The sequence below is a fragment of the Caretta caretta genome, chromosome 2 (genome assembly GCF_965140235.1).
Source record: "Caretta caretta isolate rCarCar2 chromosome 2, rCarCar1.hap1, whole genome shotgun sequence".
NCBI classification, from domain to species: Eukaryota; Metazoa; Chordata; order Testudines; family Cheloniidae; genus Caretta; species Caretta caretta.
This window is the reverse complement of record NC_134207.1, coordinates 137,514,989-137,530,098: the sequence shown is the minus strand read 5'-3', so window position 1 is coordinate 137,530,098 and position 15,110 is coordinate 137,514,989. Positions and strand designations below refer to the sequence as shown.

The following is a 15,110-nucleotide window of genomic DNA, read 5'->3' as shown; positions in this document are numbered from 1 at the left end:
AAATCATACATGTACTAACAAAAAAGAAATTTGAGAACAAGGTATAAATTCCTGAATAAGATCTGTACTGGAAATGTAATGGTTCTGTTAAAACAGTACACTTATAGGCATACTACATTTTTGCATTCATTCCTAATTGGTTTCGTAGAGTTGGCAAGCTGTTAAACAAGCACACTATTAATTGTCAAATACATCTACATACAGAAGTGAAGAATAGTGAGAAAAGGCAGCAATTCTATATAGAAAAAGTACTTCTGGTACAGAACAATCACACGAGAAAGGTTATTGAAAATGTCAGTGAGCACCTCAGCTTCTGGGTGCCTTTTCTTCTCCCATCCCTCTTCTCCTGCCCATGGATCTTAAAATATTTCTCATCTTGAGATACATTAACACTTGCACAGTAGATAGGAGCGGAATCTGGAAGATGACAGTAGCAGTTTACTCTTGGTTGACATTATTATGCTTTCCTCTAGAACAAAGTCTTCAAACATTGCTAGAAATCAGAGCTTGGGTTCTGGAGCTACATATGATTTGTTTTTTAAGCAACTGGTATGACCAAGAAATAATGAAATAATCAGGGCCCTGATGATAACCTTTTTACAGATGGGAGTGACTACCCTAGAATAACCCAGAAAGTTAATGGCATAACCAGGCACAGAGCACAAGAGCTCTGACTCGGGTTCCCACAAAGCTGTAACTGTCTCTGTTCAGTACTGCAGATAAAAACGTTAACATACTGCTGATTTCTCAAACTGAGGCACGAGATGAAGTGACTCATTGGAGGTTTTCCAGTGAGTCATTGCACTTGTATAGTTTGGATTAGAATATGTCCAGACCTCAAATCCTTTACTCTTACCATTAGTCTACTATACCATTATACATAGTTTAGCAGCATTGCTTAGAATCCAACTTTTTACCAGATGACATAAATATTAACTATGACTGTGCTCTTGCTGGTCTTAACCAGTCTTTTCTAATTTAGGAATGCACTTGGCACTCATATATTACAGTGATGGAACTTTGTAATCTTGAAAGTATTTATCCTCACAAACACCTCTGTGAGGTAGTGTGGAAGTACTATTACCTTAATTTTACTGATAAGGAACTGAGGCACAGAGACTAAGTTACTTGCCCAGGGTCACACAGGAAATCTGTAGCAGAGCAGGAAATGGTCCCTGGGTCTCCTGAGTTCCTGGCTGGAACCTTAACTACTAGACAACCTTCCCCGAAGATAACTTGTAGTTTCACATCACAAACAAAACTTATTAACTTGCACTTCTCTTCAAGGGTATCCCTGAAGATCGCTGCTTCTTGTCAATGTGTTGTATTGGTAAAGTTTTGTGAAAATTGGCATTTCCTGAAAAACTTAAACTAGCCATCTGGAGGCTGTTGGCAAGGCTGCTCTTACATACTTTCACTTGCAAGAAGTGATGCATGCCCACTGATTCTGGCTGGGGAAAAAAAATCAAATGAAAGACAATACACATCTCTCTTTACAGGCAGAGGAATTTGGTGTCTGTGGATTAATATTTGATTTTAGTTTATATTACTAAAATAAAAAATCCAGGTCTTACTACAGAGAGTAATAAATATCTTCTGATGAGAGCTGCTTATACTCTGCAACTTTGGGGGTGTTGGACTTCGCTTGGGGTTGAGAGAGGTGGTAATATTTACTGGCAACAGTGGGATTCCATTTTGAGTTGCATCTACATTTTGAGTCAGTCTGGCTGATGATCCAGATCCTATCGAGGAGGTCAAAGAGGCTATATAGCAGTGGTTTTCATTGTATTTACCATTATGGGCCGCATATGCTGCTCTCTGTGTTATGTGGGCCACATCCACACAATATATATACTACCTGTATGACCCTGAGGAGGTTATATGGGCCGCAGCTGTGTGCTGACTGGGCCACGGGTTGAGAACCACTGCTATATACCCTGCTTCAATACTTAGGAGCTCAGTTTAGTTAGAAGTTTGCTCCAAGGTAGAGCACATTCCAGCTTGGGAGTTCAGTGTAGCTCCAAATTCCACTCTGAGTGTAGCATAGTTCTGACACCCTCTCCACTTCAAAATCTTCCTTGAGCCTGGCAGTTGAGTTTAGCTCTAGAGCTTGTTTGATCTTAAGCAGCTTAGTACAGTCCTGATGGCTGGCAGATACCAGCTAGGGGTTACAGCTATAAGCCCTTGTACCCTTTGAGGGGATTTACAAAAGGGAGTTTATTATGCAGCTGTTGACTCATAGATTATGCGTCTAGTAACTTGATTCCCATGGGATCTTAACTTTAAAAATCACTTATTTTTCTGCGTGTTTAAGGGACTCCTGATTTTTAGCTCTTCTCTCCTACACTGCACATGTCTACACATGGAGCTCTTCACTGGTGTTCTTGTAGCAGTGTACTTCATTGGCAAAGTGCTCCTAGTAGGCTGTGTTTTGTATTGGTATATTAAAACCACCTTCATGGGCAACACAAGCTATGCCAGTAAAAGCACAGTTTTGCCTTAACTGCGTCTACACAAGGGATGACTTCTGGCACAGCTGTGTTGGTCAGCGATCACTTATCTGCACACCCCTGACTGACATATCTATGTCAGCAGAAGTCTGTATGTAGACCTGCTCTATGATCCGTAGCATTACATTACGACTTGCAATGTGACAGACTAACTCCTTTTGGCCAGAAAATGCTCATGTTTAATCTCAAGCCAGATCTATGCTAGAAACATTACCTGGTTTAGTAATATCAGTGAGGGGAGAGGGGTTTGGGGTATTTTTTTTTTTTTTTTTTTTTTACAACATGTTTAATTGATGAGTCCTAGTGTATATGCAGTTACATCAGCATATATAAGTGCTTTTTCCTGTATAACATACTTAACTTGGGGAACCAGTATAATCTCTACTGCAAAACACTTTTACACTAGAAAGTTTGCTGGTATAGGTATCCTTATATCGGTATACCAGCAAACCTTTTTTAATGAAGACTAGGCCTCAAAGGTGTATTGTGGGAAGTTGAGAAATTATTACTTCCACAGTGCACTCTTTAGTACTTGGAGATATTCAAATTAAATGCTGTCTAAAATTAATATTTGTTACAGGGTCATAAAAAGGAATCTTAATACAAAAGTCTAATGGACTAAACTTAATTTTGAGGGTACATTTAATTCAAATAGCCTGGTTCTGTGTCTTCAGCTATACAGTATAAAATGCATACACATGAATTGAGACAATCTCAAGTAATATATAGGTCTAAGGTTTTTGGTACACCTTCAGATTCAAATATTGTTTGTCAACAAATGTCTGCCAAAGCTGTTACAAAGCTCGAGCTTTGGTTCAGAGGTCTTGAGTGAGGGTTTCCTTAGTCAGTGAGGCAGTACAACTAGAGGTTCTGTGGTATAAAGTGGGTAATTAAGTATACATTTTGAATTGGCACTACAAAACAAAATTATTTTAAAACAAGCGTGTTACTGTGTAAAACAAAGAACCAGCAAATTCACTGTACAACTAGATCTTCCCTCACTTGTCGTTCGAGTCCCTCTTGACGTTCAGGCATGGCAAATAACACACTTTTCCCTCTAGTGACTGTTGCTCGAAGATACCTGTGCTTGTGTACCATTCCTAGGTATTGGTTAAATCTGTTAATTTTCTTCAAGATAAGATACCTACAATACCTCCCCCCGCCCCCGCGTGCGCGCACACACACACACACACTACGTTAAAAGAACATTATTGAGGTTGCTCAAGTCAAGTGCTCAAGGAAACACCAGAATTAAGATTGCTTGACCAACCTCAATTCGGCCTGCTTGTACATATACATTAGGATAGTCTTTATTTACATGGCAGAGTCCTGTGGCACCTTATAGACTAACAGACCTATTGGAGCATAAGCTTTCGTGGGTGAATACCCACTTCGTCAGATGCTTGTGCACCCACAAAAGCTTATGCTCCAATAGGTCTGTTAGTCTATAAGGTGTCACAGGACTCTTTGCCGCTTTTACAGATCCAGACTAACACGGCTATCCCTCTGATACTTGATTTATTTAAATGATCACATACTAATTTTTCCAGAGGAGTCCTGTCTCATTCAGTGCACAGGATGGATGATGCTCACTGAATGAGCAGCTATTCAATATTCTGTTTTTTCTCGTCATTGTTCATTGTATGGCCCAGGCCTTATTGGGTATGTTTATATTGCACACTAAGCCTGGGTTCTGAGTTAGATATGAGCCCAAGTCCCCCTTCCGTCCACACACTAATCGGTCTGACTTTCAACTTTTGAACCAAATGTGGCACGGGTCCTATAGACAAGTCTCCTTGATAATAGAACGCTGATTCATCCACAGACCTTTGTGTCTGCCAGTTTCCCCTCCAAAATTGACACTTTGTGCCCTCTTCCCATTCTCTCTTTCCCCCTCGCGCCCCTCACCTCCTCCCCCGGCTTGTCATTGCAATCCTTTTCTCCTCATATAGGTAGTTTTGTCTCCACTCCTCAGTCTTCTCATCTCAGTTCTTCTCCTTGCCCACCCAGTCCTCCCATCCTGGTTCTTGGTTCAGTCTCTCTTCCCTGCCCAGTCTCAAGTCACCTCCACCCACATTCTCTCACCCCAAAGGCACCCAGTCCCATTCTTCTTTCCTTAGTTGTACAATCTGTTGTCTTTAACCCCACCCTGCTGACACTTTGTCACAGTCTCTTTGCCCAGCCAATCCTAGCCTCATCTTCCCCCCCCCCCCCCCCCCCGGCCCCAGCATCTCATCTGATCTCATTTTCCCTCCCCGACCCTAATGCTAGTCTACCTGCCCACCCAGTCCTCGCCTCCCTCCTTTAACTCTCAGTTCCAGTTCCCTTCTCCCACCTGCTGTGCCACACTCAATCTTGGTCTGTTCTTTCTTTTCCTAGTCTTATTTCCTCTGTCCCTGCCCCCCAGGTCTGGCTGTTGTCCCTTCTGTGTTCAAATCAGATGGCTTCCTGCTCCTCACTAAGTAGTGCAAGCGGAGGGGTCATTGACAGTGCAGGAGAGTGGGGTTTCCTGTTCGGTTCCAATGTCTGACTCGAGTATGGCCCGCCTTAGCCCAAACTGCTGTTGCCAGGGAAAGTCCTGCTCAGACCTGGATTGGAGTATGCCTACTGTGGATGGAATCTCCTCAGAACTTAGTGCTAAACTCTTGAGTTTCTACTGCACATGTGTGAACAGCAGTTTTTCAAAGCCTTATAACTTCGCCAAATATGGGTGGACTTTCACAAGGATGGCAAAAAGTACATCCCTGACAAAGAGGCCATCCCCTTGCCAAATTTCAAGTCTCTGCTCAACAGTATGGGAGTGCTAGAGCTTCTCAAGAAAGGAGTCCATTTCAGCATGGACAAAATCATAGTTCTTCCCTGCTCCTTCTAACTTTGTTCTCACGAACAGCTGAATAGTTTTGGCTGAAAACTTTTTTAAAACAAAACAAAACCAAACCACCAGCATGCAGCAGATACTCAGTCCAGAAAATGTCAGCCCAAATGGCCAAATTTCAGCAAAGTTGTAAGCAACTGAAGACAGGATCTTAAACTAGAACTATCCAACAACTTTAACACTAGACGGTGCTGCCCACTCTGCCTGTGCGTTGGTACGTGGATGCACTTAATCATTTATTATAGAATGGTACTCTTTTGGTCTTCATGATTACATAAACAAAGCACCATGAGTGGGTGCTGAACACTGAATCTGCATGATGGATCAGACTGATCAGGTGTTGAACTCATTCATAAAAATGTATGCCCTAACCTATCCCTCACAATTTAAAGACAACCCAGTAAACTTCGGTCCAGATCCTGGCTCTCTGCTCTCTTTGCACTGCTCTGGTAACCATTAGGAGGGTTGAAACAGCCACATCTCTAGCTACAGGTCCATAGTCCATGGGAAACCTCCCAATGGTCATAGAGCCAGTATAGCTCACTTCTACGCTTCCTCCTCCAGCCCCTGGTGAAGGGGAGCGTTAGGCTGTCATGGAGAGAGGGTGTGGTTGGAACAGGCTGTGAAATTACTATCTGCTGATCAAGTTCAGAGTAGCCTTGAGGCTGCTTTAATCTCCACTGGAACCAAGGCTGCCACAAACCCAGCCTGATCATCAGAGAACCATAACCAGGAATTGGGGCTTCTTTCTGCAGGAGCTTTTCTATTAGCTATTAACTATTAATAGCTATTAACTATTAGCTCCTGTGTATTGCAAGTTGTATATTAACTTGCTGCTTTGATTTAGCTGAAGTACTTGATTTAATTTGAATACTGTGTAATTGTTTTCTTCTGAGAGTGCAGTGATGCTTGTACTTTGATACGGGAGGGAAAGGACTGTTAAATTTTTATGTTTGACTACTGCTGGCGAGATATAGATATAGTTGCATTTCTTATACTGTTCTTTATACCATAAAAATACTATCACTGGAGGTCCAGCAAAAGGAATCTGACAGCATCTCAGAAGCAATGCTGCATTGACTACAAGATAGAGTTTAAAGTTTACACCACACAAGTATCTGGCTGATCATTTTGTATACTAAGTTTAATTTAAGAGTTGTTTCTATTTCAAGCTTAAAGCTATAAAATGAGAAATGATAGAAATGAAGACACGCTGTTAATTTTAGTATATTAAGTGGTGCCCCATAATTAAATTTCATTGTCGCTAGTAAGTATTGGATATACAGTTGCAATCCATTCTTCAAGCAGAATTTGTTTACTTTGTTTACAAAATTACGGTTTAAAGTCACACAGATAAAAATGGGGGAGCTCCGCGGCAGAATTGCTAGCCAATTACCTACATGTTTTATTGGTTCAGTCTCTTACACTGTGATACAAGGATTTCGCTTTTTCCAGAGTGAACATGAGGATAAATTCCTAATGAACTGACAGATTCAGCAGCTGCAGGTCAACACATGAATGTATAAGCCATTTATCTCTTAGTATAATGGGTACTAAATCCCATTGTTTTGGAGTCATTTGCTTATAAAGCAAAGTATGTTCTGGGTAAACCTCAGATGTCACCACGACTGTTAAATTTTATAAACTCAAGACCTTGGAGTCTCTTACTAAAAGTACTTGAAGACGGTGGCAAAAATCTACAATGATAGTCATCCCTACAGTCCCAGGTTTTTTATTGCTAGGTGCACATTGTTTAGCCATCACAGTATGCTACTTCAGGTACATTGTACTGCAGTGTTGAAGTCTAAAAATTATTTAAAGCATAGTCCTGTTTTTTTTCCCTAGGCCCTGAATTTGTATTTCTATTAGGGTGCAGATGCATCCTCACTGCAGAAAGTGTAACTTGATGCTGTCATATTCACTGGCTTAAAACTCTTTATTTCGGAAGCAATACCTTAATATCTCCCAATAATACTTGAGTAGTTCAACGGAGCTGACAGCATGTGGTGCCGTTCTTTCTTTATAGAATGATATTAACCATAGCTGAGTTCTTCGTATTTAGTGCACGGATATGCAGAATAAAGCTCTCAATATGAAATTATGAAGTGTCCATGGGCTCTTCTAAGTAGGGACATGCTGATGTAATTGAACTACTTGAATTGAAGTCATTTATATTAATATTGTATAGGCACTCAGATAGTGGGAGGTATGCTGAGATGTGTAGTATTGTCTTTGGTTAAGACAACTCCCCACCCCTTCATGTTAGCCTTTGTGGTTGCACAGTCAAATGAACAAGTTTCACAGAACCAGTGATTATCTGTAACTTGCTGTCCGTCATGGAATTGTAAATAACCTAAAAGCATACAGTGGGTAGCGTGGTTTGTTTCTGTCAGGTTTTAGGCTTTGTCTACACTGGCATTTTTGTTGCTAAAACTTTTGTCGCTCAGGGTTGTGGAAAAACTCCCCCCGAACGACAAAGGTTTTAGCGACAAAAAGCACTGGTGTGGACAGTACTTTGTTGTTGGGAGCTGCACTCCCAGCAATGAAGCTACCTCCCCTCGCTGGAGGTGCTTTTATTTTGTTGCCAGGCGAGCTCTCTCCCGGCAAGAGAATGGCCACACTGCACACCTTACAGCGGTATGGCCGCAGTGGCACAGCTGTGCCCTTGTAATGTGCACAGCGTAGACATAGTTAAGTGTGTCTTTTGGGAAATTTTTATACTGGTTTTTGGCATTAGAAGAATCAGTTACATAAAGCCAGCTATCTTAAATTAACATAAGAACATAAGAATGGCCATGCTGGGTCAGACTAAAGGTCCATCAAGCCCAGTATCCTGTCTACCAACAGTGGGCAATGGCAGGTGCCCCAAAGTGAATGAATGGTTATCATCAAGTGATCCATACCCTGCCACCCAATCCCAGCTTCTGGTAAACAGAGGCTAGGGACACCATTCCTGCCCATCCTGGCTAATAGACATTGATGGACCTATCCTCCATGAATCTGTGAATCCATGAATTCTCTGAGAAGCACACATTAGGTGCTGATAACTTCCCCTCCCCCCATCAGTAAATACACCAAGCTGTGAGCAGTAGGTAAGGTAGTGTGTATGACTCACTGACAGTCACAATCTGTGAGCTGCCAGGGACTCAGGCACATCATTGGTTTGCAGTGATGAAAATAGGGGAGCATGGTGTTGGTCATCCTGACCCCAACAATTTGTTGTTTAGTTAAAATGGTCTTTTGACCCACAGCCTTGGGTGGTTCTGTTTAGTAAATTTTAAATCCCATTTTCTTTCCAAGTGGATGTGCACACCTATTAGAACGAGGCCTTAGTTCTTTTCTAAGTGCAGTCTGATTGTAAACTGTACAAGGCAGGGACTCTTGTTGGTTTGTTGTGTTGTATAGTACGCTTTTGGCACTTATCACAAATCTTGTTTTTCAGGTGGCAGAGATAAACGTGGAGGCCCCATTCTAACATTTCCAGCTCGCAGCAACCATGATAGAATACGACAAGAGGACCTTAGGAGACTAATATCATACTTAGCTTGTATCCCTAGGTAAGAGCTAATCACCCGTTAAGCTTTCAAACTTTACGCTGAAATTGTTGGTTAGTGTTGCAGCATCTTTCCTGGTTATGAAATGAAATGGGTTAAGGAGCGATGCAAGTTCACACCCCTCACTGTCTTTAAGCTGCTTAGAAAAAGACTTAACAGCAAAGGGGGCTGCCTGTGGAACATGGATTGCTGGCAGACTGGCTGCTGCATGTCAGCTGGGAGTAGGCAGTGGTCTCTAGATGGTCATATAGGGGTGCTTGCATTCTGAAATAATGAGATCATCACTCAAAGGACTTGTCAAAAATAGGGAAAAAAGTTGATTTAAAAACCGCGTTCGTACCTAGTGTCGCTAGCGTTGAACACCTCAGCCGCCTCCTTGGGTTGAGCGTGACCTGTTAACACATTTTAGTGGTATTGAAGTCTACTGTAGTTGCTAACAGGTCTTGAACTTGCACAGTTACAATTAACTGACTGAACAAACTTGTTGATACAAGGCCTAAGAAGAAAGCAATATGTAAAACTATAAAGAATGTCCCTTTGTATAATAACATAGTACACCATGGTAACTTGGACATCTTATATGCTGTGAAACACAACGAAAAACACCATAAAAAATACACAGATTGGAGCTGATATTAAAGAAAAGTATCTGCCCCAACCTCTGCTTCAGCTGAGCTATGCTCAGTGCAGGACAGAGCGGGGACAAAGATGACTACTGTATGCCCTTTATTCTGGTCCAGCTAAGACCTGCCAACCCTGGTGTGAGTTAAATTAGCCCTAAGCCTGCTTTCATCACCTCAGCTGTCTGACCCAAAGGAGTGGCTCGAATAGCTGAGAATAGCTGGAAGGCAGCAGTACAAAGCCGCAAGGCCTCCTATGGTGCGGGTTCCAAGAAGGAATTGAAAAACAGTTTCTACATCCAGGGAAGTCTCATTAAACGAGTGTTACCCCCGATGGCTGAACTGTCTGGCTGTACAGCACTTTTAAACTGCCACAGTGGTAAAAAAGAGCTGTGTCTTACAGATAGTAAGGGCTAGCTTATACACAAACTGAAAACAGACCCAAAAAAGTGTGCATTAAAACTGATTTGTTTTGGCACAAGTTTGTGTAAACAAGCCACTGTAACTTATGATGTGGTAGGGGGCTAAACAGTCCTCTAACACATGCTATTCCTAATGTCACTTGAGTCTTTTGGCAGAATCCTTGTATTATGTGACTCTTACTTATTTCTGACAGGCTGTTTGTCTGTTACACAATAATTTTTGAATTTTGAGGTAGTTCACATGCTTTGCTACTCCTGTGTTTAAGTGGTTTACACAATGTCAGGGTGCTGGGAACTGAATAGGTGTGCCAAAGCTACTAGCTTTAATGGACAAGAGATTTCACCCTAGGTGTCTGAACTCTCTCAAGGGGCTAGAAAGGTGTTGGAGGCTTGTATTTATGTATGTGTTCAGGGCTGGAAACGGCTGCTGGTGCTACGCCTGAGTTGGGCTCCAAGTGAGCAGAAGTGTTATCTTTGCCCCACCACCTGTTCCTTCCCAAAACAAGTTGTGAGGAAAGCCACAGACTCTCAGCAGGATTTGATAGGGAAGGGGCAAAGTGGTACTGGCTAGAGTTCTGAGGGAGTAAGCGGAAGAGGAAGGTAGCTATTGCAGCCACTAAGTAGAAGGACCATTAAGGTGCTAAATGGAAGATTTTGTTGGAGAGGAAGGTCAGTTTTAGAGCCTAGGATCTGCTGTCAGTTAATGTTAGGGGGCTCCCCAGCCCCTTGTAGCTGGGAGCACTGCCTTTCCTATTCAGGGTGGAGGTGGAACAAATGCAATGGAGAAGCAGTGACCTCCCTTGTTCCCTCCGTGTACTTACAGCAGCAAGTGAAAGGCCACTGTGCTAAGATATGTCTATTAAAATGGGTAACAATAGCAGTGCTTCAGGGTATAAACAGATAAGCCTGGGCAGTGTTGTCTTCTCTCAGCTATCACCCCAGTTGAAGTCCAGCTGCAGCATGGTTTTATCTTTTTCTGAGTAGACCACTTCCAGGGAACGACTACTGGATTAAGGCTTAGTTTTCAAAAATGAATTAGGAGCACAAGTTCCATTGAAAGTCATTGGGACTTGTACTCTCAATTGGGGGTGGGGTGGTGAGAAAACCTGGATTTGTGCTGGAAATGGCCCAACTTGATGATCACTTTAGATAAGCTATTACCAGCAGGACAGTGGGGTGGGAGGAGGTATTGTTTCATGGTCTCTGTATGTATATAATGTCTTCTGCAGTTTCCACGGTATGCATCCAATGAAGTGAGCTGTAGCTCACGAAAGCTCATGCTCAAATAAATTTGATTAGTCTCTAAGGTGCCACAAGTACTCCTTTTCAATTAAGTAGATGCTTTTGAAAATCTTGTCATAAATTCACTCTTTGTGAGTTCCACTATGGCAATTTTTATTTTGCTTTTGTTCATGGCTAATAAATATGGATATGTTTGTGTCTAATTTTTTTTCTATGAGCAGATTGGTTTCACACCAGCATTCAGTTTGACTGTTCTTTAGGAAACTTAAGTTTAGAGTGATAGGTAATGAATAAACCTAAAGGTGATCTGAGCTGTAGCGTTAAGTTAAAAAATGTAGAAGATAAGGATTAAATCAAGCTGCTGCTTTGCTGCACAAAAATTGATGAGCAAATTCTCTAAACAGGGATGGGCAAACTTTTTGGCCCGAGGGCCACATCGGGGTTGCGAAATGGTATGGAAGGCCGGGTAGGGAAGGCCGTGCCTCCGCAAACAGCCTGGCCCTCTGCCCCCTTCCACTTCCTGCCCCCTGACTGCCCCCCTCAGAACCCTCGACCCATCCAACCCACCCTGCTCCTTGTCCCCTCCCTCCCGGGACCCCCCACGGCCCCTGTCCCCTGTCTGCCCTGACCTATCCACACCCCCATCCCCTGGCAGGGCCCCCAGGGCTCCCACGCCTACCCAACCCCCCCTGTTCCCCAAACTGAATCCAAAAAATGCAGAAAATGTCAGTGAATCAAAAAATCAGTGTATGGGGAAGCATTTAAATGTAATTGTTTGTTTGACCTGAAATTGATTTTTATTCTGGTGTTTATAAAGGGCTAGAGTCACAAATAGGCATTTGGGGTGGAGGTGGTAGCACCCTCCTTACAACTTTTAGACCAGTGGCTTTGGGAGACCCAACTACCAGCCTATAGAGGCTCTCTGGACAAATGACTCTGGTCATTATGACAATGAATTTGTCAGTTGGCCATCGGGTCACTCAGTATATGGGGAGGGGAAGGAAGGAGGTGCCTGGCCAGAGTGGGATGGCCCAGGTGGGTTGGGGGGAGGGATGGGGCAAGGGCTTCCAGTAGCCTGATTTCCACTAAAATAGTCCCACAGAATGTCCATTTGGTGCTACAGGCAGAAGAAACTCTGTAGTGCCGTAACCCCTTACCCCAAGATCGTTGCCTCACCCCTGTGTATTAATGACAACACGATGATTGTAGTGGAAATCAGTAATTTCCACGGTGATTGTAGCGGAAATCGTAGAGTGTCGGGTCGCTTTCTGCTCAGCCAGTAAAACTCAGCTCACATTTTACCAATGGGTAGACGTCACTTTTTTCCTCAGCAGCCTGGAAAACTTTTTTTATTAGCTACTTTTAGATTATACTTAACTCTTAGGTTGGTTAGTCTGGGTCCACAGCACTGCTGATGTTTAATATTGGATACATCTTTCCCAGATACCTATTTAACTGTCTTCATGCATTTTTGTTTGAGACTCATCCAGTTAATTTGCATAGCACAGTTGGGTATCCCCTCTCTCCAGACACGAAGAGGTATGTCATTGATGTGCACAAGGGATAAAAAATCAGGTATTTATTAATGCATTTTGCTGCTAACGTGGACTGTGTATCCTTCCATGGGGTTACAGCCTAAGAGAATAAAATATAGATGTACAAAATGAATGATACTAGTACAGCATTGAAAAACAACTTGTGAATATGCTTGCTGCTCTGCTGATTCGCAACAAGGCTGAAAAACGATAACTACATAGAGAGCTTGGAAATAAAAAATTAATCTTGACTAAGAGCAAGTTTTGTGCTTCCTTTACCAGGGTGTAGTTCTAGACCTGGTTAGTACGTCCGATAGTAAGCATTTAGGCCAAATCCTGCTGCTGTTACACAGGTAACTGAATTACCAAGTGTTGTGATGGAACAAGAGAAGCCTAATTTGACCTTTAACTTGTAATAGTGCATATTAACATTTTCTTTTCTTTTCTTCTCCCTCCAGTGAAGAAGTTTGTAAACGAGGATTCACAGTGATTGTAGACATGCGTGGATCTAAATGGGACTCTATTAAGCCTCTGCTGAAGATTTTACAGGAATCCTTTCCCTGTTGTATTCATGTTGCACTGATAATCAAGCCAGACAACTTCTGGCAAAAACAAAGGACTAACTTTGGCAGCTCTAAGTTTGAATTTGAGGTAATAGCAAGATAGAAAAATGTAGGCTTACTGCTTAGTTCCTGGGGAGTTTTGGTCCACCTAGCTCAAGTTTTTATTAAAAATAGTTGAGCTGAACCTTGGCATTTGAATGGGAGGAGAGCTAAATCAGGCTGCAGGACTGCAAGAAGTGTGGGTCTATTTTTAATCTCATGTTAGATTTGTGGTTTCTAAGGCCACCTGTGCTTTGTAAATAAAGCATTGTGTGTTGCCTTGGTTGTTTTTAATGTTATATATTGTTCAAAATACGAGCACAGACAATATTAACTAGATGCTCTGAACTGCATTTTCACTGTATTTTCCAAATGCATCAGATTTGTGATTGCAATATTCTTCATTGTGTTTTAGACTAACATGGTATCTCTGGAAGGCCTTACCAAAGTAGTTGACCCCTCTCAGCTAACTCCAGAATTTGATGGCTGTTTGGAGTATAACCATGAGGAATGGATCGAAATCAGAGTTGCCTTTGAGGACTACATTAGCAGTGCAACCCATATGCTGTCCAGATTGGAGGAACTGCAGGATATACTGGCTAAAAAGGAATTGCCTCAGGACTTGGAGGGTGCTCGAAATATGATTGAGGAGCATTCACAATTGAAGAAGAAAGTCATTAAGGCCCCTATTGAGGACCTTGACTTGGAAGGACAAAAGCTGCTCCAGCGGATACAGAGCAGTGAAAGTTTCCCCAAAAAGAACTCTGGGTCAGGGAACGCAGACTTGCAGAACCTTTTACCCAAAGTATCCACCATGTTGGACCGGCTGCACTCAACTCGGCAGCATCTGCATCAGATGTGGCATGTGCGGAAGTTGAAACTGGACCAATGTTTTCAGCTCAGGCTGTTTGAGCAGGATGCTGAAAAGGTAAAAGGGCTGTGGGGTAAAGGGGAAACAACCATGCACCATCAGCTTCAAGGTACTTTAGGTTGGTTGCCTGATTTAAAAAAAAAAGAAAAAAAGTGCCAATGAAAGCTGGAAAACATTCTCTAAGAACTACTAACTACAACTTTCCATTGAGGTGGGGGGGAGTGTTGTATTCAGAGTGGCTTTTAGTATTTTCTGAACTCAGTTTCTAGTGTGGATAATTGGTGTTTCAGTGAACTTGATTAACGGAGAGGGATTTGGGTTTTGAGTGACACACAGACACTTCAGTTGCAGTAAGTTTATTTTAGGATGGTATTTTTTCTGGCACAACATGAATGTGCATACTGTTAAAGAGTAATGCCTCTCTGCTGCAGCAGGATGAATGCAGTGATGCATCATCTCAGTTTCCTGTTGAGTGACTCTTGCTCAGTCTGTAAGTGGTCAGAATGAGTTAAGCTCTCCTGAACTACAGGAGAGGGAAAGAGATGCCTACATTGACATGTTTAAGAGTCCTGTGTTAATTACGGGCGAGACGGATGTGCTGTCTAATTTCCTGAGATTCATTTTTAGTGGTTGATAATATCTCCTTTGAAAAGAGTGCACGCCCTAGTGGGGAAGCTTAATGAATGGCCATAGATACAACACTCACTTCACATTTGTGTTCATAGTATTACCAGGGTTTGTTTGGTAAGGGGTAAAGAGTTACATGCATTAGAGTAAAAGCAGGTCTGCGTCAGAAGATGGGACATAACTAGAAACTGATGACCACTATATATTTGATCAAGAAGCTTTCTAGAAAGATAGTAGTTTCTTCCTAAGAGA

At 42.3% G+C, this 15,110-nt stretch overlaps 1 protein-coding gene across 3 annotated transcripts in view; it reads left to right on the top strand.

The window, feature by feature from the left end:
* Positions 1-15,110, top strand: part of TRIO (trio Rho guanine nucleotide exchange factor) — a 400,776-nt gene that overhangs the window by 125,630 nt on the left and 260,036 nt on the right. For all 3 annotated transcript variants that reach the window (XM_048839610.2, XM_048839611.2, XM_048839612.2), the window contains exons 3-5: positions 8,828-8,942; positions 13,217-13,409; positions 13,776-14,288. In XM_048839610.2, coding sequence (XP_048695567.2) covers positions 8,828-8,942; positions 13,217-13,409; positions 13,776-14,288 — 821 coding nt within the window. The remainder of the gene's footprint in view (positions 1-8,827; positions 8,943-13,216; positions 13,410-13,775; positions 14,289-15,110) is intronic.